The 23,790-nt window shown below is 48.6% G+C and overlaps 1 protein-coding gene across 3 annotated transcripts in view; it reads right to left on the reverse strand.

Moving 5' to 3' along the window:
* Positions 1 to 23,790, reverse strand: part of Znf536 (zinc finger protein 536) — a 453,344-nt gene that overhangs the window by 171,119 nt on the left and 258,435 nt on the right. For all 3 annotated transcript variants that reach the window (XM_050124519.1, XM_050124520.1, XM_050124521.1), the window contains exon 5: positions 4,828 to 4,983. In XM_050124519.1, the coding sequence (XP_049980476.1) occupies positions 4,828 to 4,983 (156 nt within the window). The remainder of the gene's footprint in view (positions 1 to 4,827; positions 4,984 to 23,790) is intronic.

Here is a 23,790-nt window from a genome sequence, read left to right on the forward strand (position 1 = left end):
GGATAGCGAAGCCGACTTGTTGGTCCACGGCCCACAAAGCATGGGATGATGCACTCATTGCCCGTTGGGGTGGGGGAGCGTCAGTGGCAAACACAGACCTCCAGGAACCATCAGCACCTGCCTGCCTCCAGCACAAGAAATGGACGTATGTGACCCTTCTGAGTATCCCTCTGGAACCCCACTGCCCAAGGTGGTTTCGGGCAAGGGGCATAGAAAAGAAGGAATGGAATCTGTGTGTGCTTGGGACACCTCAGACTCTGAGATGACAGAAGCCAGTTTCCTATTGATCACACACGGTACTGTACCCTTAATGATGGGGATGCAGGATGGCAGGTGCATCACCAGTCAGCTGCACCCTCGTGAGAATATCACATGGCAGAGTGGACTTACACGGTCCCAGATGGCAGTAGGACTGTCCGTCCACGAAATCAAGAGACACGGGAGACACAAGATATGCAGGACTACTGTCTGTAATGGCTGTGGCTCGAGGGTAGCGCAGTAGGACACCTGCCTAGCATACATGAGGCCCTAAGTTCAACAGCCACTACTGAAGGGAAAGAAAGCCAAAGACAGTCCTTTAGCGTTCCAAGCATGACTTCTTGTGCTACTGGCGGATAATGTAGTGGGTCAGTTTACACTTCTACTGTCATACAAATAAAACATGTGCTTGAAGTTGCCATTTTACTAGGTGATGGGAGTTTCAGTTCCATTATAATCTTTCCTTAGACAGAGTCCCACTGTAAAACCCATGCTGGCCTTGAAGCTGGCTTACCCCAGACTCATGACATTGCCTCAGCCTTGCCATAACCACCCATCACCTTACAGTCTGGTCCAAAAGAGAGTCAGTGGGCAGTGTAGACTATACAGCCACTATAGACACGGTCTATTTCCCTGAGAACTCTGATTCATGCTCCATTCAGCCTGTGCAGACTGGATCTGAATTCAAATCGTAGCCCTTGATCAACAGAAGGAAAATCATCCAGACATAGGTGATCAGGTCATCCAGTCCCAACCAGCCCAGGGTAGCATCTCCCAGAGCGGGAAGTGCCCTGATTCCCCTTCCTCCAGGTTGGGTGGCAATGATGCTGCCTCAACCGGAGCCAGACTGGGGGTGGAGAGTGGAGGGGACAATCTCTGGGAATCACTGAGTGAAGCTCAGGACTCCAGAGGTCCAGAAGGTACCTCCCATCACCCCAACCCCCACCCATCTGTCAGAAGCTGGGGTGGGGGGAGGGCCACAGAAATGTCCTAGCTACCTGCAGGCTCTCCTCAGCCCCCAGATGTTCAGAGCTGTCGGAACGCTGCTTCTGCTCAGCGCCTCTCTAATAAACAGGTGTTGGGAGAAGAAGAGCAGTAATTAAGTTAATGCAGTGAAGAAAAGGAAGGAAAATGGTTTTTATCAGTCGATGTCACACGATCAAGACTTCTAATAAAGATGGAGTGGGATAGAGAGATACAGAGAATGGTCCCGCCTAGAGCCAAGCCAATTAAATTGTATTCGTTACACGTTGGATTTTTAAATGCCCTCATATGCGTCTCTTACAAGGAGGACTTTCAGAGGTGGCCCTTGGAAGTGCAGTCTCTTCTTCTCATGGCCTGCTGTCCTCCAGCCATGCCATTTAGAAGCACGGACACCCAAGGAGCAAAGTGGAAAGCAGTTCCCCCCAGCTCGGCCGTGTAAGCCCCACATGAAATGGTGTATTAGCAAATAACTCGGGTTTGATTGTTTTAACTGTGTGGGTCATCTAGGCTTTCACGCTGCGGCGATGGGTGTTTACCGCCACGATTTCTAACGTGTAACACCCTCTGCTCGATGCAGACATACGAGTGTAAGCGCTTTTCAACTTCTTTGTTCTTAGATAAAAAGAAAATTGATCTTTATCTGGTTTCCATTCTGCTTTTTTAAACCCAGTAAATGCTGCTTCTGGGGGGCAGGGTGGTGGAAATGTGATGTTTCCATGGCTTCTTTCATTTTCTCCCTATGGAAGAAGTTTCTGGAAGGCTGCTGCTCCTGGCCCTGTCTTGCTTCTCGGTGTCACAAACTTTGGAAGTCTACGATATCGAAGTTGTAGGAAAGAAACGAATATGTCTCAAAGTTTAAAACCATAGGAAGCAGCATCTACCTGCTGCCGTGCGGTTCACCAGACTTGCAGAAGTCTCCTCTCCCGGCAGTAGGGTGGGTGTGAACCCCACTCTCGTCTCCATGTTGGGAGGCACCAGGAACTTTTACTGACCCTATCCCCAGGGCTGTATGTTCAAGTGAGCTAAAATCAGTTCCAATATACCCCTGGTCTAGTGTCCACTCCCCCGTGCACAGTCAGCAGTGGTGCCCCACAGATTGTTTTCATGTTCTTAACATTTCAATGCCCTTTAACTCGCACCACCATTTAAGTGCTGTCCACCGACCTCGGGAGGAAGACGAATATGCCGACACTGATATAACCCGAGAAAGTCAGGTGTCTGTGCTGACGACAATGACGACTCCCCAGGAATCTGGCTACTTCCCCTCAAGCACTCACTGCTTCCTTCATTTGGGAACTTGTTTCCTGAGAGCCAGGCTCTGTTGTCCTCCTTGAGACACAGCTGGACAGACAGACAGAAGCCTCTGCTCTCATGAAACTCATACTCTAGTCAAGGGGAGAGAGAATTACAAAATACAAACGCTTGAGTGTTACCAGATGGGGCGCGAGCTGTGGAGAGAAGTGAATCAGGGAAATGAAGGCAAGTTGACCTTCTCCTCTCAGGGAAGGCTGGCCCCAGGAATGCAGCACTTGTAGCCACGCTGAGGTGTCTCACGGTTCCCCATGTCTAGACAGTGAATGGCATTCCCTATTGGCTTGACCCTTCCATGCCACCTTATGCAGAGCAGGGCTCACAAGAGCAGGGTCACTTTCCAACTCCAGCCTTTGTTCTGCCATTCAGCCTCACAAGCAAATTCAGTGTGTCCCTCTAACTGGGGAGCTGGGGCAGCCAGTAAAGGCACTTGCTGCTAAGTCTGAGGACCTGAGTTCAATCCCTGGGAGGCACATGACAGCAGAGGACCCACTCCGGCAAGCTGTCCTCTGATTTCCTTCCACGTGCATGCTGTGGTGTGTGCAAACACATCCACATGCAAATAGATAAACGAATGTATGGAGAACAATTTCAGTTACCCCACCACCACCACCACCACCAGTGTGTAAGGAACTCTTTCGGGAACAGGCTTACAGGAATAACAATGATAAAGGTGGGACAAAAGATGACCCTCACAAGTCTGAGTCTCTGCTCGGCTGGAAACAATGCCCATTGTAAGGAATAATGGAGCAAAATCAGACTTTTCAAAACATGTTACATTCCTGCCAAAAATCAGGCAGGGGGTGTGAAGTATCTTCAATAGGGAGAGTGAGAGGAAGGCTCATGTTTGAGGTAAGCCCTGGGTGACTATCTGGAAGGGGAACATCTGAGGTGGAGGCATGGCCGTGAGAAGGCCCTACAGCAGGGACAGGCATTCTGCACTGCAGGGATAGGGAGAAGACAAAGAGTGCACGATGCTGAGGATGGGGTCAGGAGTGGAGCAGGCTGCACTGCAGCAAAGCCCTTTGGGAGATCACTGCGCAGTCTTCAACCGCCCCTCCGTTCCGTTTCTGGATGTGAATGTCCCATACAGTCTTGGGTGTTTGAACAGTTGGTCCCCAGCTGATGGCGCTTTTCTGGAAGGTGGAAGAACCTTTGGGACATAGGGCTTAGCTAACAGTTATGGGAGTGGACCTGCTTCTGGCTGGAGATCTCTGTTTACTGCCAGAGGTGAGAGCAAGCTTTTCCCTCCACCACAGACAGAGCTGTCCGCTATTGCCATCTTCCTTCCAGGAGGGGCTGGAGCCAAGTCAAGTGTCTCCTCCTTTATATTTACTCTGCTTTGGCAGTGAGAAAAGCAACTAGCATGTGGCTTTCAGTGACTCTGGAGAAACATGCTCCGAGGCTGGTGGGGCTGTGACTATGCTCACCACACCCAGGCTACTACTGGTGAGGAAGCAGTCACCTATCTCCAGGGTTCCTTAGGGTGTCAGAGTTTGGGGTACCACGTAAGAAGCCAATTGAGGGAGGTGAGTTCCTCATCTTTTTGATACGCACAAGACTTGTATACACTGGCTGTGTCTGCCCATCTCTGAGCAGAGTTATTGATTCTGTGGGAAATAGAACACAATTATTTTTGAAAATAAATGGCATATTTGTCTATCTTCTGCAGCAGCTCATACTCCAATAGATAAAGTGTCAGGAGAAAAATCAAAGAAAATGGAGGTGTCCATGACTCAGATAGATTTTTTTATATATGTTGGCAATACACAAGCAACTAGCAGGAAGGCTGAAAAGAACAGTTGCTGGGGTACAAGGCAGAGATCTAAAAGGATGGCCTCCCTGCAAGAGACTAGTGATATAGACGAGCGGGGCCACAGTGGCCCCGCGGCCACTCTCTCTGTTTGGCTGAGAACACCTCTAGGTTTCTCTTGAGGCAACACCGTGGTGAACTACCTAACCACAACATAAGCAGAATGACTCTACCTGTTCAGCCCCAAGGCTGGCCACAGGCCAGTCTGTGCAGTCATTTGAGGCCTTTGATTAGAGTGGTTAGTCTGTTTTCATTTTGCCGCTGACCTACAAGCCATGGAGTCATCTGAACACGAGCTGAACCTCCCAGCCAGAACCAACCTCTCTTTCTTTACACTGCCTGGAGACTTCAGTGAAAAGCCCGGGTGACACACAGCGCTGGTGATTCACACAGCTGTGGGCTCGGGGCTTCGTCTCTGGGTGCTACTCCCTGACACGTGGATACACCTCGATCTCTCTCACCTGTGTGTATCCTCAGGTGGACCTTAAGGTGATGGGAAGTCCGGAAAGTCTTCCCACAGTACGGGCAGTCCTTCATGGCCGAGCCCAGGTTCCTGTCTCGAAGCAGCGTCTGCTGCTGGATGCCCCCGGCGGCTCTCCCGGCCTCCTCGCCGATGTCTGCAGTGGATGAGAAACATTCTCACATCACTTCAGCACATGTCAGGAGTTGTTCGCACCAAAACTGCTAACACCACACAAAGTTAAACATGTCAATACTACACCTGTCTATTTCATTCTTTGAATCTGACAGAATGCTGACAATTCATGTATTTTCTTGTTATTCTCTTAAATTATTTCATCTTTCCTATCATCATTTTAAGCAGCATATGGTACCTTTATATTGAACTGAATTAAACAAGAGAAGAAACAGCTGTGTCAGCAGCTGGTTTGATTTCTTCTTTTTGCTTAGTTCCTATTAAATATTTTTTTTTTTCTAAAAGTTTAAAAATGTGGGCACTGGTGGAATTTGATTAATTCGTAATATAGGCTAGCTAGAAAGTTCATTCCAGGTCCAAAAGCACAGTTGCAGCTTTGCCAGTCACAAAGGGGGCCGGGACATGTCTCAGCTGACTCCCCGAGACAGGCAGACACCCAGCTATTTTGGGACAGGAAAGAAAATTATCCCAAAGCGATCGCTGCTTCCTTGTGGAGTTGTACCCATCCCTAACTGGTGGGAAGAAGAAAACGGATGGAGATGCAGTTCCACAATTAGCCCATGATAAACAGACAGTGCCACATTCAAAGCCATGTGCGGAAGCTCAGCTTCCCAACTCCCATAAACTCCGAGCACTGCATTGAAATCTCCACGCCGTGACTTGACAAGTCCCTCCGTCAAGTAGCAATACAAATTTTTCCATCTTGATGTTATTTGTTATGTAGCCCAAACCATTATAAAGGAAAATGAAATTTATATATGGCTGCCTTTTGCACAGAAATGATTGGACATAATAGTAAATAAAGCTCAACCTATCTAGTGTTTCGGGGTGTGTTATTGCAGTACCCGGGGCCTGACATCTACAGAACGGGTCAGGCCTTAAGCATCTGTGCCTTTGAGGAGAGGAGGCAAGAGAACCCTCTCTAGACTCACTTCCCCACAAGTCTCTGGCCTCCTCACAGAGCAGAGGCTGAAGCCTCGCCTCCAATCCCAAGCCCCTGAGATTGGGGGTGTCCTGGCCAGGGTTTCCAGCCCACCGTCTAGGCCTTGTGGTAAATTCCACTATAAGAACAAGGGAACCTTCTGAGATAATGAGCAGATCTGTGAGTTCTGCTGAGCTGAGAATAAATAAGATTTGTACCTTCCAAGCAATGGAAAATGCAAATTGCTTTTATTCTGCAACATCCATTGCTGGTGTTCTCTGCTAATGGCCAAAAGGGACAGACTTATAGACCATGAACGAGATGAAGGCAAACACACTTAATTCTTATTTGGATGTTGGCTCCAGGCAACTGTGCAAGCGCCCTGGCGTGGAACATCCTTTCTGCATTTGGACCATATGTGAGCAGATCACCACCCCAAAGTACATTGAAGGCCTCCTTCTAATCTGATCCTCCCCAACTCTCCTTGTCACCGTTGGAAGACCCATTTGGAGGGTACAATTACTTAGAGAGTTTTTAATTCATAATTTTTACAAACAGGAGGATTAGGTTTATCCATATCCAGAACTCTTACCCAAAGCCTGTCACCTCACTGAGCACCAGATTTATAGGCATTCCAGCAAACATGAGAAGCACCCAGAGATGACTTATAGGTAAGGATGAAAAGCTCAGACAGTGTGGCTAAACTGGGCCCCACAGGCCCCACACAATGTCTCGCTGGGGGTCATTCACCAACTGCAAGTTGAGTGTCCCCAAGGCTTTCCTTTTGCTATGGTGGGAAGCAGCTTGGGGTCTTGTGTATGCCAGGTAGCCACACCTCTAGCTGTTAGATTCTTTTTTTGTTTTGTTTAAGACATTTTCATTTTTTAGTGATATATATCTGTGTGCCTGTATATGGGCCTCTACACAAGAAGATCAGAAGAGGTCAAGGGATGCCCTGGATCTGGGAGTTACGGGCAGTTGTGAGCTGCTGGGAACCAAACTCGGGTCCTCTGCAAGAGCAGTGTGTGCTTTTAACTGCTGAGCCATCTCTCCAAACCTATGCTTTATTTTCCTCCTTCTTCCTTCCTTCCTTCCCTCCCTTCCTTCCTTCCTTTCTTCCTTCCTTTCTTCCTTCCTTCCTTCCTTCCTTCCTTCCTCCCTCCCTCCCTCCCTCCCTCCCTCCCTTACCCTTTCTTTTTTCTTTTGAGACAGCATCTTGCCATGTAGCTCAGTCTGGCCTTGAACTCATAATCCTCCTGCCTCAGCCTTCTGAGTAGTGAGAGGACTGCCCTGAACCACTGCATGAAGTCCACCCAGATTTGAACAGCTCAAATGCCAGCTCCCTTAGCTCATCCCTGCACCCCCACCATCCTTATTCCATAACATATATCCATCTCAAATCACCCAGACTTACTTTTCCTAGGATCTTTGAGTCAGTTTAAGAAATGATGAGCCAGATTAAAACTCTGCCTGGTACCACCTGAGACAAGCCATGATGCCCAGAGCGCCCTGACTTAGGTCTGGAGATCAACACCCGGAGTGTCCTGACTTAGGTCTGGAGGTCAACAGCCACCTTTTACAGTTATAAGCAGGGCTTGAATACCAGGCTGAAGTCAGGCAGGTGCAGGCCTCTGAAGGCAAATTCCTTCAAGCTCTCTTTCCCATGATCCACCAGAGTAGCCTTTTCGTGCAAGGTACCAGTGTGCAAAAGCAACATGGTAGGCGTGGAATAGAAGCTCTGTTCGTGATGAGGAAGGACATATTTGTACTGGCGCTTTGGTGAGGACTTGCTCAGACTGTTCTAGACAAACATGGGGAGAGGCGATACCCCACTTTGGAAGGCTTTACCGAAGTTGTGATGACCTATGCCTGGCTATATGTCACTCTAAGTGATGGCCCGTATCTGTTTCCCTTTTATCTTTCTATCATGGATATGTGTGGTCCAATAAAAGGAGTAAATTTGAAAGATAAACAGCTTTCTTTGCAGATTTAAGAGTTTAATTTTCACTTTACGCAGAAACAGTTTTCTCCGGGAGGGCCAGCAGGCCTATGGCGTTTACTCTTAAACTAATCCTTCTGGAAAAACAAACTCTGGGCCACAATGAAGGGGAATAGTGGGTGGTCCCAGGAAGTGTCCACAGAGGCAGGAAGCCAAGCGCAAGGAAGTCTGGGAACGGTTCTGCAGTCTCTGCCCAATGCACACACATGGGACTTGGTGAACGAATCCAGTTCAAACTGGTCCTGGAATGGGTGCTAGTGAGCGTGCACATGCTAATCTGCATTCAACCCCAAGAACCAAGAGTTTTGGAGGACATGAAGCTCCTGATGCCTGCTCTGCTCAGAGTACATGAGGGCTCACAGTGTCCCTCTGCCACACTGCTGGGCCACATCCAGCCCCTGCTGCTGCTGTACCCCACCAACACTGCATGAAGGACAGCCCTGGTGTGGCTGCAGACCCGAAAGCTGTCACTCCAGAGGCATGACAAAATCGCCTCCATGATCATCTGTCAGATGGTTAGGCAGCTATCAAAAGGTTCAAAAGTTTTAAGAGATTTTTAAAATTACACTTGCATATTTGTTCTATAGTGTGTGTGTGTGTGTGCCCACAAGTGCACAGGCCTGGGGCAATTAGAGCATAACATGCATGAATTATTAGTCTCTCCCTTCCACCGTGAGTAGCAAAACAAGGCTGTCAGCCTCTACAGCAGGCACCTTTGACACACTACGCCGTCTCAATTGTCCTCAACCTTTATTTCTCTCTCCTTCAACATGCAGAATTTCTCTTCCCTCCTATAAAACACTTTCCACAAGTGGTCACGAGGACAGGTTTGAATTTGCCATCTGGCCTGCTGTGATCCTCTGGCAAGGACAGACAGTCCTGTCTGCCCCCGACATACTAGCATACCCTTGTCCAGGGTGAATTCTGATGACATCTGATCGAGAAACTGACCATATGAGCTCTGTATCATTTCTCAATGCTTCTGAAAAGCACGGGGCCGTCTTTTCCAAAGCAATGCCTTACATAAATGCTGTTGCAGATAGCATTTCTGAGAGGCATAGGCTTGCTTCCGCCTCAGAATTTCAGAAACAGGTATGCGAAGCCACTGCTATAAACTGGAAGCTGCGTACTGGTTAACACAGGAAAGAGAGAGTCATGTCATTTCAAGTTGATTTAGGAGCATGCTTGGGAAAAGCCATCAAGTGACAGACATTCCTAATTTCATCTTCTCAGGGTCAGAAACCATGTCTCCTCCTTTCTTTTGCTTGTTCTAAGCCTCTGATGGTTGGGTGAGGTCAGCCACCGAAGGAACATCAAGCTGCGAGGACGACGCTCCTGCACCTGGAGACCACAGGCCAACTTGCCATCCTTGCCAACAGAACCAACCTGCAGTGCTGCAGATCCAAGGTGAAAACTCAGGATGGCAAGTCCTCCAACTTTAAATACAGGCACATTAAAGTCGAGAAGAGCTGTCTGAAACCATCCCCGAGGCTGGCTCTCTCATTGTACAGCACTCATCATTTTTCATTCACAGGCACCTTGTGCATGATACTCTTTAAATTTTTGACTTACAAAATGATTTTGAATGGTGAGGGTGCCCTAAAACACTAAGCTTCCTTGATATATTTGCCGGAGCAGCTCCTAGATGAGTTGGGGGTGGGGTCTTCTGGTTCTGTATGCTCTCCCTAGTTAAGTCCCTCATCCCTCTGTGGCCTCAGTTCTTACCTCCTGTGGTGCTGCAAAGATGCTGGAGGGGCCCCAAGCACATCCCAGGCTGTCTCTGCCCACTGCCTCAATTCACCCACCCTGGCCTCACCCTAGAACAAAATAAGATACTAGGGGTACATCTCAAAGATAAGAAGGAGACTGTGTGAAGGACAACATGTATTTCCTTCTGGTGTACTGAACTTCATGGACTACATTTCCCAACTTCCTTTGTGCTAGGTTGACACCAGGAGACTTGTTCCAGGCAATGAAGAAGAAACATAAGAATGGAACCGTGCCAAAGCACCCTAACTCCTTCTCTACCTCAGCACCTTCCTATGCAGGAGTTGAAATGGTAGAATCACAATGCAGGACACCGGGCTGGCCTGGTATGAATGGGAAATAAACCTTAGTGACATTAAGACACAGAGATGGTCTAGATTGACTATGGCTACATCTTGGAAGAGGGGCGGAAAGGGTGTAAGAATGAGAGGACCAGGAAGTCTGCCATGAGACTGTGTCTTCGACAGTGTGGCTGCCTAAACAAGAGCTGAATAATGATACTGCTTGTTGGGATGCCAACATGTGGGGGAAACTTCACGAGGCTCCACTCCAAGATGAAAAGACACAGGCAATTACTGCAGAGGAAGACTTAGCCTTTCCCAGCGATGAGCCCTCGAATGGCTATCCAATACCAAGTGGTCAGTCCTAAAAGCATATACATATAAGCAACATTAAACAGGCCCAGCAAGTTACATTTACACACACACACACACACACACACACACACATACACACACGCTAGTTAAAGAAAGAGTATAAATTGGAAAGGGAACAGAACAGATGTGGGCATGGAAATATTTGGAGGGAAGAAAGAGAGGATTAGGAAAATGATGTAATTGTATTTTAATTAAATATAAAAAACTCAAGAGAAAGAGAGAATTGGCCAACCTCTTCTGGGTTTATACCAACTTCTGAAGTGATCCTATAAATCAAAGAATGGTGGGGGCGGGTCTTGTTGAATTGTGCCCGTATCATCAGTAAATACCAGGCTGCCTGACCCTTATACATCTCAGAATACATTTTAGAAAGATTGCTTAAAAATATAGTGATGATGATATAGGTGATGAGGATGGGAACGACGCCCTCCCAGTTTCCTCCGCCAGCGCATGTGGGAGCATGGTTTCCCGTGCACCGGAGCGTGTACTGCTTTATGTCACCACATGCCGTGGTACGGAAAATTCCACAGGCCTTCTGCTGTAACAGCCGCTACATTCCCAGAGATGACCTGTCAGCTGACTCTGAAAGCCTAAATGTGCACAGAGATCTCAACAACACAACTCTCAGTATTAATGAAGGGGGACAAACCTGCGCAGAGCCCAAGAGGTGTGGGCATTCAGCTTTAGCAGTTCCAGAGATAGCACATCCTTCTGAATGCCTTTGCTCAAACACAGCAAGGCTTTCAGATCTTTCGGGAGGGGGGGGGAGACCTTAGAGAAAGGTTCAGGGAATGCAGAGTTCCCCTTCAAAGCTTAATGCTGACATCTCTCCTTTATGCTGAACGCTTTAGACTTCACAGGCTCTAGAAAAGCGATGATCATGTGGGCTGGAGAGGCGGCTGGGCTGATCAGAGCATACTGCTCTTGCAGAGTTCAGTTCCCAGCACCCACAGCCAGCAGCTCATGCCCACCTGCAACCCCAGCTCTAGGGGATCAAATGCCTTCTTCAGGCCTACACACACACACACACACACACACACACACGGCATACATTCACACACTAGGATAAATGTTATAATAAATATATAAAATAAATAAATAGAAATAAATACATACTCACACATACAAATAAAAATCAAATAAACAAATATTAAGCAATGATCATGGTAGCAAAGATTCTGAGGAAGTAAAGTGAGTCTTTTATTTCTGGGAAAAAATAACACTTGCACACAAGTGGTAACACAGAATTCCTGTGATGGGTCAGAAGTGACATGATCTCTCTATTGTTTTATTAAAGCTTGCTCATGGCCATAGATAGTCGTGTTCAACAGCTAAGCATTAATACGGATGGGAAAAACATTTGGGGTTTTTTGTTTTGATTTGCTTTTAGCTTTTGGTTTTAAACCATCAGCCAGCTTCCTACTGGGTTACGGCGTCCAGGGCATCAGATCGGCTCCAGAGCTCATGAGGTGAGGAAGTAGAATCTTCCCCATGGCTTTAGCACTCACTTTCAACCTAAACTCAAAACTGAGCATAGCTCAATTTGATGCTGACTGGCAAAAAAGTAAGGTCTCTGGAATGGGGGAAATGGGAGTAAACCATTTTTTTTTAAAGAAACATAACATCAGATACTAGGGTTTCAAATCACTTCTCTAAAGCAACATTTTTGATGAATTCAGTGAAAGCGAATGAGCAACACATGGATTAAATTTCCCCCAAGACACACTTGAGCTTCAGATCCAGCACTGTGGGCCAGACATGCTTCTGGTTTTACCTAGCCCACAGCCCTTTCTTAATGGTCAGAGAGGGAGTCTGTGGGACTTGCCTGCCACCTGCTGTGATTGGGCCACCCGTGGGGTCTCTTCCTTTCTTATCCACAGATGCTGCTATTAATAATATCCCTGTAATCCGTGGGCTGCCAGCTCCCGCTGTGGTTCTGAAGGCTTCCCACAGGCTGTGGGCAGTGCATTCTGGGCAGTGCATTCGTTACTTTGATGTCTATGACCAAAGTACCCGGCAGAAGCAACTGGAGAGAGAGAAGACGTTTGTCTCTCGGCTCCTGGTTTCTGAGAATTTCAGTTCATCATGGCAGGGGAGTGGGGCAGTTCTTACTAGTGGGAATGTGTTATGGAGGCTCCACACATCACCATGAACCAGGATGCGGGTGGGGCTAGGGAGGGGGAATCCAGACTATAGCCTTTCCTGGTGACCTACATCCAGGAACCAAGCCCACCTCCCTCCCCAAACAGCGTCTCCTGACTGTGAACAAGGATCCAAGGTGTGAGCTTATGAGGCATCCCAGATTCAAACTGTAATTGGTAGGCACTCCTAGTATCCAGATTGGGAGCTGTGATTGTGGCTGTAGCAGGCAGGGTTAGGGGGCAGATTACTTGAAACAATACATTGATTGGATGTGGGATAGCCTTTGGGCTCCGCACATCCACGGTGGTAGTTTGAATGTAATTGGCCCCTCCTAATCTCAAAGGGAGTGGCACTGTTAGGTGTGGCTTTGTTAGAGTAGGGGTACAGACTTGTTGGAGGAAGTGTGTCACTGTGGGGTCAGGCTTTGAGATTTCCTATGCTTAGGATACCACCCAGTGTCTCAGTCAAATTCCTGTTGCCTACAAGATGTGGGCCACTCCTACATTCCTTCAGCACCAAGTCTGCTTGCATGCAAGCATGCTCCCCACTATGATGATAATGGGCTGAACCTCTGAAACTGTAAGTGAGCCCCCTCACTTTCCTTCTAAGAGTTGCCGTAGTGGTGGTGTCTCCTCACAGCAATAGAAAACCGTAACTAAGGGAGATGTTGGTACCAGGGACTGGGGTATTGCTGTGACGGGCCAGACCATGTTTCTGTTTGGAGGAATTTGAACTTTGGTACTTTGGGTTAGGAAAGCAGTAGAATGCTTTAAGCATTGCTTAATGGGCTATACTAGTAGCTGCCATCTCCCAAGAAAGCCTCTGCTTCATATGGGGGTCCGGGGGGGCAGCTACTGTAGCTGGCTGCTCTTTCTAGTCACCCCCAGCTCTCCTAGATCATCTCCAAACCTCTGCTCAACCCTGCCACTACCAATGGGGTCTCACCCCCTCTCCACTTTGCTTTTGTCCCTCCCTCTTAGTCAAGCCCTGACCTTGTAGCTTCCCTGCTGCTTCCTGCTCTTCCTGGAGCTCCCTTCCCAAAATTCACAAGGACGCTTCTCTTTGGGCTTGCGCCCCACATGGCCTCTGAGGGAATCGGCCTCTCATCCCCATGTCACCTCCAAGGGAGCCACTTGTGATCAGGTTGCGGAAGAAGCCTCTGCCTTCCCCACTCTTTGATCTGGCCCTTCAGTTCACTTCTGAAGCAGAAGACAAGTGCCCTGGACATCGTGGTCAAGACTCAGTTCACAGTGAGAATGCAGAAAACACTTTCAGGAATAAATCAGAGTTAGCACATGCCTATAATCCCAGCCATTCAGAAGCTGAGGTGGGCTAATCACAAAGGCAAAACCAGCATGGGCAGGTCGGAAAGGTCCTGTCTCAAACTGAAAAATAAAAAGAGAGCTAGAGATGTAGTTCCATGGTAGAACACTTATCTGTGAAGTTCCGAAGGTAAGAAAATTGGGATTTAAACACTAGGACTAGCACTCATGAGAGAGAAGCTGCTGTGGGCAGCCTGGCAGCCAATGACTTGAGACATCACAAACACAGAGATTCTATGACTTGATCACTATTATACTTATTTGAAAATAATAAAAATACTTTCCTTTATTATAACTTGAGACTCCTATCTCAGAAGAAGGGGGAGGAAGAGGAGGAGAGGGAGGAAGGAAAGAAGGAAGGAAGAACTATAGAAAGCTCTATTTTCAGCACACCGTAAATCCCCCAAAGATTTCTATATAATTTATTTTCCTAAGAGGGGAAGAAAAAACACGGCTTTTAAGATCCTCTTAAGATAATTTACAGCCTCTTCTCCTTGGGTGGGGTGGAGAGCAGGTTTGAGCCCTCACTGGAGGGATTCTTTCCCTAGGCAGCTGTGGCCGAGCTGGACCCATCTTTTCTAAAAGCCATTTGGTCAGTCGCCATAACTTGTGGCGCCGAGTCTTATCCTGGGGACTGCACCTACTGGGAAGAGAAAGGCTGCATCGGAGACGATGCCTCCCCTGGAGACGTGTCATGCCATATTCTTTTTTAAACAAAGAAGACATCGTAAGCACCTTGCAATATCTTTCATTTAATAGTTGGCAGAAGGCGAGTCCCTGGTGAATGCTGGCCTGTGTCTTTCTCTTTAACCAGCTGAGTGATCCAAGCTTTTAATATAGCCGCTCCAATTATTGTAAAAGTCATCTGGTACCTTATAACCACAAATATTGACAGTTTATTGCACAACACATTCCTGACATTTGAAGGTCACACCATACATAATACATAGTCTTTTACAAAAGTGTCTGGAACAAAGAGATACATGATACGCAATTACCTCTCCCAGCTTGTATGTATGTACAGTTCGGGGCTGGCTCGAGGCTGCACGGGAGGCACACGCACCATTTTAAATAATCTATTAAAGCAGCAGGCAGACAGTCGTGATGGATAATTATGAAATGGCTCGTGGACACGCCTTGGCGGGATTGGCTGGCAGGGCAGAGGGTCTGGCCAGTTCTCCTCTGCTGTGTTCAGGTCACAATGCCACTTTGGGGCACAGAGCCCTGCCCCACTTCACAATCGGATTTTTTCCCCCAAAGCCATTAAGCATAAAAGGCTCACAGTATGTTCTTGTTTTCATACTGGCTTACATGTAGTTGAAAGGAATTTAAAAACAACAACGAAAAGTCATCGGGCTCCGGGCCCACACTGCCAGGGGTGCCCAACAGAGTTCTGCTTATGCAAACAATGTAGCCCATTCCCCAGGACTCTGTCATCACAGAGACGACAGTGGCACCCCGATTCTGACTTAAGTGCTGTGCGGGGGTCATGCAGCTGTCAGGCTTGGGTGCACATCAGGACAAAAAGGGAGTTCCCAAAAACTTGGCTCATGTTGAGTGTGATGGCACATAGCTGTAATCCCAGCACTTGGGGAGGCAGAGGTCAGAGGTGAATCACAAGTCGGAGGCATGCCTGGGTTACATAGTAAGAGCCTGCTCCCACCAAACAAGAGCAACCAAGAAAAAAACGACCTTAAACAAACGAACAACAAGAACAAAGACCCCAAAAATGGTTAATACTGAGGCTGCCCTAGAATTCTCTGGGGACACGGGTAAGGGAGGCACTGTTTTTGTTACCCCTTCTCTAGGGGTTTCTCTGCTTTGTTCCCACATGTAAATTCTATAGTTATATTGGGTGGACAGGTTCACAACATGGGCTGAACAGAATATTTTATGATGCAAAAGGCCTCAGCCAAAACCAAGTGTCAGTCCGTCTAGTGGCACATACCTGCAAATCCAGCCCTCAAGACAGGCTGAGGGCAGCCTGGACTACGTAGGGGGCTGAAGGGCAGCCTAGCCACACAGCATGTGACTGTTTCAAAGAGGTCAAAACAAAAGCAGCAGAAAGGCCAAGTTATGCCCATTCTTAGCTGTACAATCCCGAGCAAATCAGCCTTTCTAAGGTTCCATGCTCTTATCTCATAACCCAATGGCCTGCACAGGATAGGGAAGGGACAGCTCTCATCAAAGAGCTCAGAAGGTACTTCACACACAGGGGCTCTTAACACGGGTGGTAGCAGAGGATTGGGTGACAGGCAGGAAGTTCCGGGGTGACCTGAGGTCTCTCCCAATGCCCTGACTCATGGGATGGCACACATTCAAACTCTAGAACTGGGATCAGCACTCGTTTCCTGAGCAGTCCAGGTTGGAGCGGTTTCTGCACAGCTCTTAAAACCCCGGCAATTCTCCCAAGTTAACAGCGGAAAAACAATTCAGGCTGCAATTGAGCTTCGCATAGATGACAATCTTTAATCACAGATGAAGCGGCAGGTCATTAGAATCCACGCCGAACTCCCTTCCAGACGATGCAAGCGGCTGGCATCTAGTATATAGATGTGTGTATGTGTGAAGCGGGAAGTGTGTGTGTGTGTGTCTGTCTGTCTGTCTGTCTGTCTGTGTGTGTCTGTCTGTCTGTGTCTTGCTGTCTGATTGTGTGTGTCTGTGTGTCTCTGTCTCTCTCTGTGTACTTAGCATTGTATTAATATAATCAGCAGATCCTTGAAGCATCAAAAGCCCCTCCAAGAGTAATTTTCTTTAGGCTTCTGTAATCAATGTCCTAAATTTGAGATACAGGACCAAAATGATTTCTGAAAAGATGATGTGTTTATCAGCATTAATGGCAGGCAAGAAGCCTCCTCAGAAAGAGCCCATTTTTGCATCTGAAAAGCATTCCTGTTAGGATGTGTGTGTTTCTTTAAGAAGTTAGTCTGTTTTAGAGGGTGGCAGTAAGACAGGGCACCACGTGATCAGGAGGTTGCTATGGTAAATATGCATTTTTTATTGAAGAGTAAACAGTGGCAGAAAACAAGTGTCAATTGCCAGCACTGAAGTTCCTGCCATCTCTGAGCTCTGCGGACCTCTGGCCCTCTTAATTTGAGAATCTTTATCAGAGAGACATCAGCACCAGATCAAGATTTAAAATTGTTTTGAATAAATGCCCATCTCTTTAATACCATGTAATGATAAATATTTTGTCTGGCATGTAAAAATTAGAAATAAATAGCAACAACTACAAATCTATCCAGGGTGTTAGCAGAAAGCATCTCTTGTGTGCTCGAGGCCCTGGGTTCAAACCCCAGCAATGGGAAAGAAGTTGATCCAGCTATCAGCCCTTCAGAGCACACAGATCTTTGCCTCCCAGTTCCAACTCAGGGCCCAGGCCCCAGCCGCCACCTTGGTCCTTGCAGGCACATGGTGGACATGGCGTGTGTCCTGTGAATGACCCTCTGGCAAGGCCGAGTTCCAAGGCCACGCAGAAGGCAGGGCATCTCAGAGAGCATATAGACATGATTGCCGCACTTGCTGTAAAGGGTTCCCTCTTCCCTCCTGCACCAAATGGCAGGAGGGAGAATTTATTCCCGGCAGTACTTTGTTAAATCTACTTATTAGTGGGAGTGGCTTGTGTCAGAGCCCACATGTGGACTCCAGAGGGCAGCTCTGTGGAATCAATCTTTCCTTCCACGTTTATGTGGATTCCTGTGATCGAACTCAGGTCACCAGGCTTGGGTGGCAATCGCCTTTACCCACTGAGCCATACTGGCTTGGCCCTGTTGCTGGTAGTTCTTGACCATCTTGTTTTCCTCTGATAGAGTCACCCACCTGGCCCTTCTCAATTAGAGTCAACCTCCAGCCCTCCCTACTCATGATGACTGGCAGCTCAAGTCCCATCCAGAGTGGGTCCTTGACTAGTTTTTGGGGACGGGCACACTTCACCCTTCTCTGACACTAGTTCTACATATAGCATGTCAAATGGTACTGGAAGTCTCATCACACGTAGCACAGAGTGAATGCCCATTCAGCTGTACCACACACGAGGGAACAGAGACATCCATCAGTGAGCCTGTCCACTCTAGGCCTGGCGTCCTGGGAAGCACTTCAGGTAGGAAAGTCAAACCTGCATAGCCTTTCTGTGGATATGCATAAAAGAAACACACACCACTGAATTATTAAAGACACATCTCTAGGTCTGTGAGTGGCAGGACACACGGTCCCTAGGTCCAAGGGGCAGCCCGGCTCTCTCCAGACACAGCCATGTGCAGCGGCTTTCCTATCCTCCTGAACCGGCTGCAGCAGCTGAGGGGGCCTACTCGGAGCCTGAGCAGCTGAAGGCACTGAGGTCCTTCTGAGTCTGTGAGATGAGATCTGGCATGATGGGTGTCTGCTGACTGGTGGAGAACCGGATGGCCGGGTGCTGGTGCTTATGGCAAAGGAATCTGCTGCTTGCTTTCTGCAACCCTGCAAAGCCAGAGACTGCCACAGCTGGCTCTGGGCTCCAACCTGGCACTGCTGCATCCGAGCTATTTGTAAATGCATCCTAACTTTGCTCAGCCTCCAATGTGGCCTGTAATATGGGAGTCGAGGCACCTGCTCTGTAGTCCCTTGTGAGAACCAAGTGAGATCATAAGATGGAAAGGCCATCTGGTGGATTCTCAACTCACAGCCCCCCTCCCCTTTTGCCACCTACAAGGTCCAGCACACAATGCAGACCAAGCCAGATAAACCAACAGGTGATGGTCCAGGTAAGGGAGTCACGCAGGAATGCACCAGCTGGTTGCCCCTCTCCCGCTCCGTTTGTAAAGAACAAGTAAGTTTCCTGTTGCTGGGTGCCACCTGGCTCCCGGTGGTAGGAACCTTAACAGTTCTTCACATATTCCCATGTTCTCTGGCCCAGAACCAGCAGACTCCTGGGGCACCTGCCCTGCAAACATTCTTCTGAGGTGAGCAGGGGTGGAAAATGGAGTACCCGAATGAGTAGGGGGCTAGGTGACAGAGCAAAGGGGAGGAAACGACAGGCCACAGCTGTCGCCTCACCATCCTATCTCAATGGCTGGGGCATATTGAAGCTGCTTCCCCGAGTTTCTCTTGAGCACCTCATCCATTACATGGGGATCAGTCTCTGGATCTTAGTTTTACAATCCAGGAGACCACACCTAAGAAGGAGCACTTTTCCTTCGCTCGGCCCTAGGAAAACTTATCTCAGTGTGGAGAGGCAAAGAGCTTAAAGAGAAATACACTGATGAGGGGGCTTCGGAGCTATCTGTGGGGAGTGGGCAGTAGTGCAAAGAGTGTGTTGGGGCTTGCGGAACGCAGCGTGGGTCACCTCCTAGGAACTTTTCTCAGTGATGTCCAGATAACCGAAAAGATGCTGTCCCTACTCTCACATCCCTTCTGCTTTGGACCATCTTAAGCTCCCATAATGACCTCCCATCACCTGGTGGGGGGTTTCTCCCTCCCGGACTTCAGTGTGTCGTCTTTCTTGAAGTACAAACCAGCCCAGCCTCCCACCTTTACCCTGTGTGGCCCATCCTCCAGATTCATAAGGACTTGTTTCCAGAATCCTGTGTTGGAAGAGATGCTCTCTGACCAGATGAAGAAAGAGGGGTTGTTCAGTCATCTAGAACTTTCTGAATGACAACCTGAACATCCTTTATCTAAAATGCTTGGGACCAGCAGCATGTAAAATTTTCCATTGCTTTCATACACACACACACACACACACACACACACACACACACACACAAAAATCAGGCTCTGAAATAGTGTATCCCAGGCTGGCCCAGAACTCACGATACTCCCACATCAGCTTCCCGGATCTGGAACTGCAGGCATGCACTACCATGCCCAGCCAGAATGTTCACATATGTGCAATGATGTAGTTTGGAGATAAAACACAAGTCTCAGCAGAAATTGATTGGTGTTTTACATCCATCTTCTAGATATCAGGCTAAAAGTAATATAAAATTCTTGAAAATATTTGTTTACTCTCTCTCTCTCTCTCTCTCTCTCTCTCTGTGTGTGTGTGTGTGTGTGTGTGTGTGTGTGTGTGTGTACACGTGGAAGATGTTCCTGACCGGGAACAACTTTGGGAAATTGGCTGTCTCCATCCATTGTGTGGGTCCCGATCTTAAACTCAGGTACTCTGTCACGGCAGCAAGCATCTTTACCTGCTCAGCCATCTTGCCAGTCATTATCTGATATTTTAATACACTGCCACTGCTTTGGACTGCCGCCTGTCACGTGTTGGTCAGGTGATGCTGGTTCTCTGTGCAAAGTCTCCGATTCTGGAACACTTTGAATTCTGGATTTTAGCTAAGGGATACTTATGGGGCAGATAACCTGCTTGAAATGCCTCCTGCACTATACTGTCTCCTCATTAGAGATTGGGAAAGATCCGTTGCACCCATTCACATACCTCTAAAACCACTAGGCCACAGAGATGCCCCATAAATACCTACCGCGAGGGTGAAGGGGAGGTGGGACTGGAGAGCACAGGGTGACCCTTCTACAATGGTGACATCTCCAGGGACTGCTTTTTCTTCTGAAGGGCTAAAGTCACCTGCATGGACCTGCCCTTCCTCCTCCTAGGAGAACCAACCCTAAGTACAGACGGCCTGTCCTGCCTCTGTAGCAGCTCTTCCTAGCTATGAAGGTGACACAGGACACAGGATGTCTGGTCTCTCTGCAGTCCCAGGTCCTATTCCTATTCCCTCCACATGTCTAGCCATTTCTCCTGGGGTGGAACTCCCCTTCAGAGGGTGATGGGTTTGGACTATCTGAGTCAAGCTCCAAGGAATTGTGGAGGAAGAGGAAGAGGGGAGGGGAAAGAGGAAAAGGAGAAAAAAGGGCCATGAAGAATCTCACTCCCCCAGACTGCCCATAACTCCTCCTGTGGTAGGGCCCTTCCCTGTCCATGCCTGCCTCTGCCAGAGCCCAGCATCCACACAGACAGCTTCAACTCTGTTCTGCTATGGGGAGCCGCACCCCAGAGGCAGGTGGTCTGCTTTGGGCAGGCAGAACTTTAGTCTGTGATCGGCTGGGTGGTGCAGGCCCCAGGCAGGCACATCAGGCGGTTCGTTCTGCCTTCGTGCCTCTGCTGAGTTTCTGGGCCTGAGGATAAAGTCTGTGCAGACATATGCTCTTGGGGGTGTCCGTGTGCACTGCCAGAGTGAGGACGGAAGCTCAGCTCTCCCATCTGTGTGATGCTGATGGGCTGTGTCTCTGCCTCACTCAGCCTGGAACCTGAAACCCTTCGGGCTTCTCATAGCTTCCCCCACCCTTCTATCTGTGTTCCCCACTCCTGGCCTATGCCCTAGTGAGGTACCACCCAGTGTCTACTCCCCAGTGCCTCTTTGACTTACTGGGGCACCACTGGTCATTAGCAAGGTTCATGGCCCAGGGTAGCACTGAATAAATATTTCCTGAATGGGGAACAGTTTGACAAATCTACACACCTTTGCTCAGTTAGATATGGGAAGAAAAGCACAGTTTTTCTGGTCCCCTTGGAAGCCCTTGGGGACTGACATTCAAAGCGGTGCCTTTCACGGCATCCAGTAGCTCCGCTGGTCCCCGTCATGCTAATTCCTGCCCCGTAACCAAGAGAGACAACTAAAACGTCGCAAGGTTACACAAAGCTCCTGCCCCTTATCCTCTGACTTCTCCTTAGGGGAAAATTGCACCAGAATACATTTCCTCATCTGTATGTTAAAGCACGGTTATAATCCACCTATCATGATTGCAATTTTGGGAATCAAAACGCAGATCCAAAACAGCAGTATGAGCTACATTGTAGCCACATACATTATAATAAATTAAGTCAAAGAAAGACTTCTGCATTAACGGCTGCTCCATTTCTTTAATACCCTATAAGAATATTGAATCTCATCCTCCCAAGAACTCTGCTTCCCCCACCTGCTGCCCTGGCTGCTGCATCACTATTGCCCTCCCTCCTTCCTCACAAGAGGAAGTGATGGAGCCTGCTGCCCAGGGACAGCAGGACCACGCTGTCGGAACAGCGATTGTATATGGCTTTGTACAGAGGGTTCAGACCCACCCTAGGCCATAGAGAGGCTGCCAGATATTCCTGGTCATGGGCCTGTAGAAGTTTCCAGAAAGAAGCAGGCAGAGTAGCCAGCAGGTCCGTACTCGCTACTTCTCTGGCTACTGTGACAAATCCCTGACATAACCCACTCGAGGGCCGAAAACTTTTATCTTTGTTTGTGGCTTCCGGAAACACAGTTCATTGTGGTGGGCATGCTTGCTCCACTCGGGGGCTGTTGAAGCTTGCAGTTTGCAGCCTGTTCATACCTTGGCAGGTTTGGAAAGCAGAGAGCTTGGGCAAGAACTACAAGCTGATAGCCCTTCTTTCAGCTACTTATGCTCTGTGGACCACAGTCCTGAAGTTTCCACAGCCTCCATAAACAGCACCACAGCTGCGGACCAAGTGTCCAAACACATGAGCCTGGGAGGAGCTTTCTCGTTCAATACATAGCAAGGCTGGCTGAGGATGGGTGAGCAGACAGCTTGGGGAACGTGGGCAGGAAGATGGGGAGGACTTGTGGCTTGAATGTGCACTTGAATGGCACAGCCCAAGTCCCTTCCCATGCCAGGACTTCTGACTCGACCTCTATACTATATAGGAGTTAGGACTCACAACAAATTGAGAAAGGCCCTGCCCTGCAGAGTCTCCATGGACTCAATGTCTGCAAGTATGGAGCATTCCCACCCATAAGGTCAGGCTGTCCAGCTTCTCCAGAGACTTCATCTCCAAAAACCCAGTCCAGAAACCAAGGAACAGGAACTTCCAGGCTCCCCCCACTGGCCTCTTCCCCACACTCACTACCTGGCCACCCCCAGCCCACACACATCTGTCTGACTTTGCCGTCTCAGCTGAGCCAATTCCGGACGCCCTCTCCACCTCTCAAACCAGCCATAATAACCTCAGTTGAGCAAACAAGGCAGAAGCCTCCGCACTAATTCTCATAATTATGATGGGTTTATTATTTCAAAGTCAGCGATGATTGTGGGGTCAGGTACTCAGAGGAAGAGGGGAAGAAACATCCTTTCAAGTAACAGCAGATCTCCCTTGATTCTGCTAGGGTACCAAATTGCATCCAGAGACTCAGAACCTTAGTCAGATTTCAAAGAGGCCTGGGGAGGAAGAGCATTGATCAGAGAGGAAGATGCTGCCATCGGAGAGCCAGGAAGTTCAAGGACCTCATCCCAGGCCTTGGTGGCAGGGGCTGAGTGGTGAGTGGATGACGAGGTTTCCTCCCTACTACACTGGCCTGAAGGGTCTTCCTCATGCCTGACACCTTGCCTTCACCTGTCTGCTCCAGGTTGGGGTCATCTGACCATCTCTGCTTTGTTCTTCTGCGGGGTTCCTGTCACTGTGGCTGCCACAGAGCCTGCCCTGGCCTCCCTGGTCCCCTCAGAACCATTTTCTGAACATTTCTGCACACTGCCACAGTGCTCTGGATTGCTCGCTAATTTTTATCACGTGGCTTGATTGCAGCCGACTTACCAAGAGGACCCCGTGGGTCTGCCTGTCTCATAATCACCGACAAAAGCCAAGCGAAAGGCTGGCCCGCAGAGTCGCTCAATAAACACATGTTGGCTGACCTTTCCATTGTGAAAGACACCACTGTTATCTCCTCCAGGGCTCTCTTCATAAAGCCTCTTGAAGGAGCAAGAAAGAGCCAACCAAAACACTGAAAGCCCTTTAGACCTTCTGCCCCCAGCTTCTTGCCGGGTCTGCGCCCCAGTGTTGGTTTCGCCCCCTCTTCCTGTAACCCTTGAGCAGATTCATTCAGCTGACAATGGGAATGAAGTACTCAAGACAGGTGGGGTACTATCTGCTCCAAACTATGGTTCGTCTCTGATGGAGGGGCTGTCCAGGAGCGCTTCAGCGAACAACAGGGGAACATCTGGAATGTTCTAGACTGACCTGTGAACCTTATAGTGA

The sequence above is a fragment of the Alexandromys fortis genome, unplaced genomic scaffold (assembly GCF_014885135.2).
Source record: "Alexandromys fortis isolate MF-2015 unplaced genomic scaffold, M_Fortis_MF-2015_v1.1 scaffold_198, whole genome shotgun sequence".
Lineage (NCBI taxonomy): Eukaryota > Metazoa > Chordata > Mammalia > Rodentia > Cricetidae > Alexandromys > Alexandromys fortis.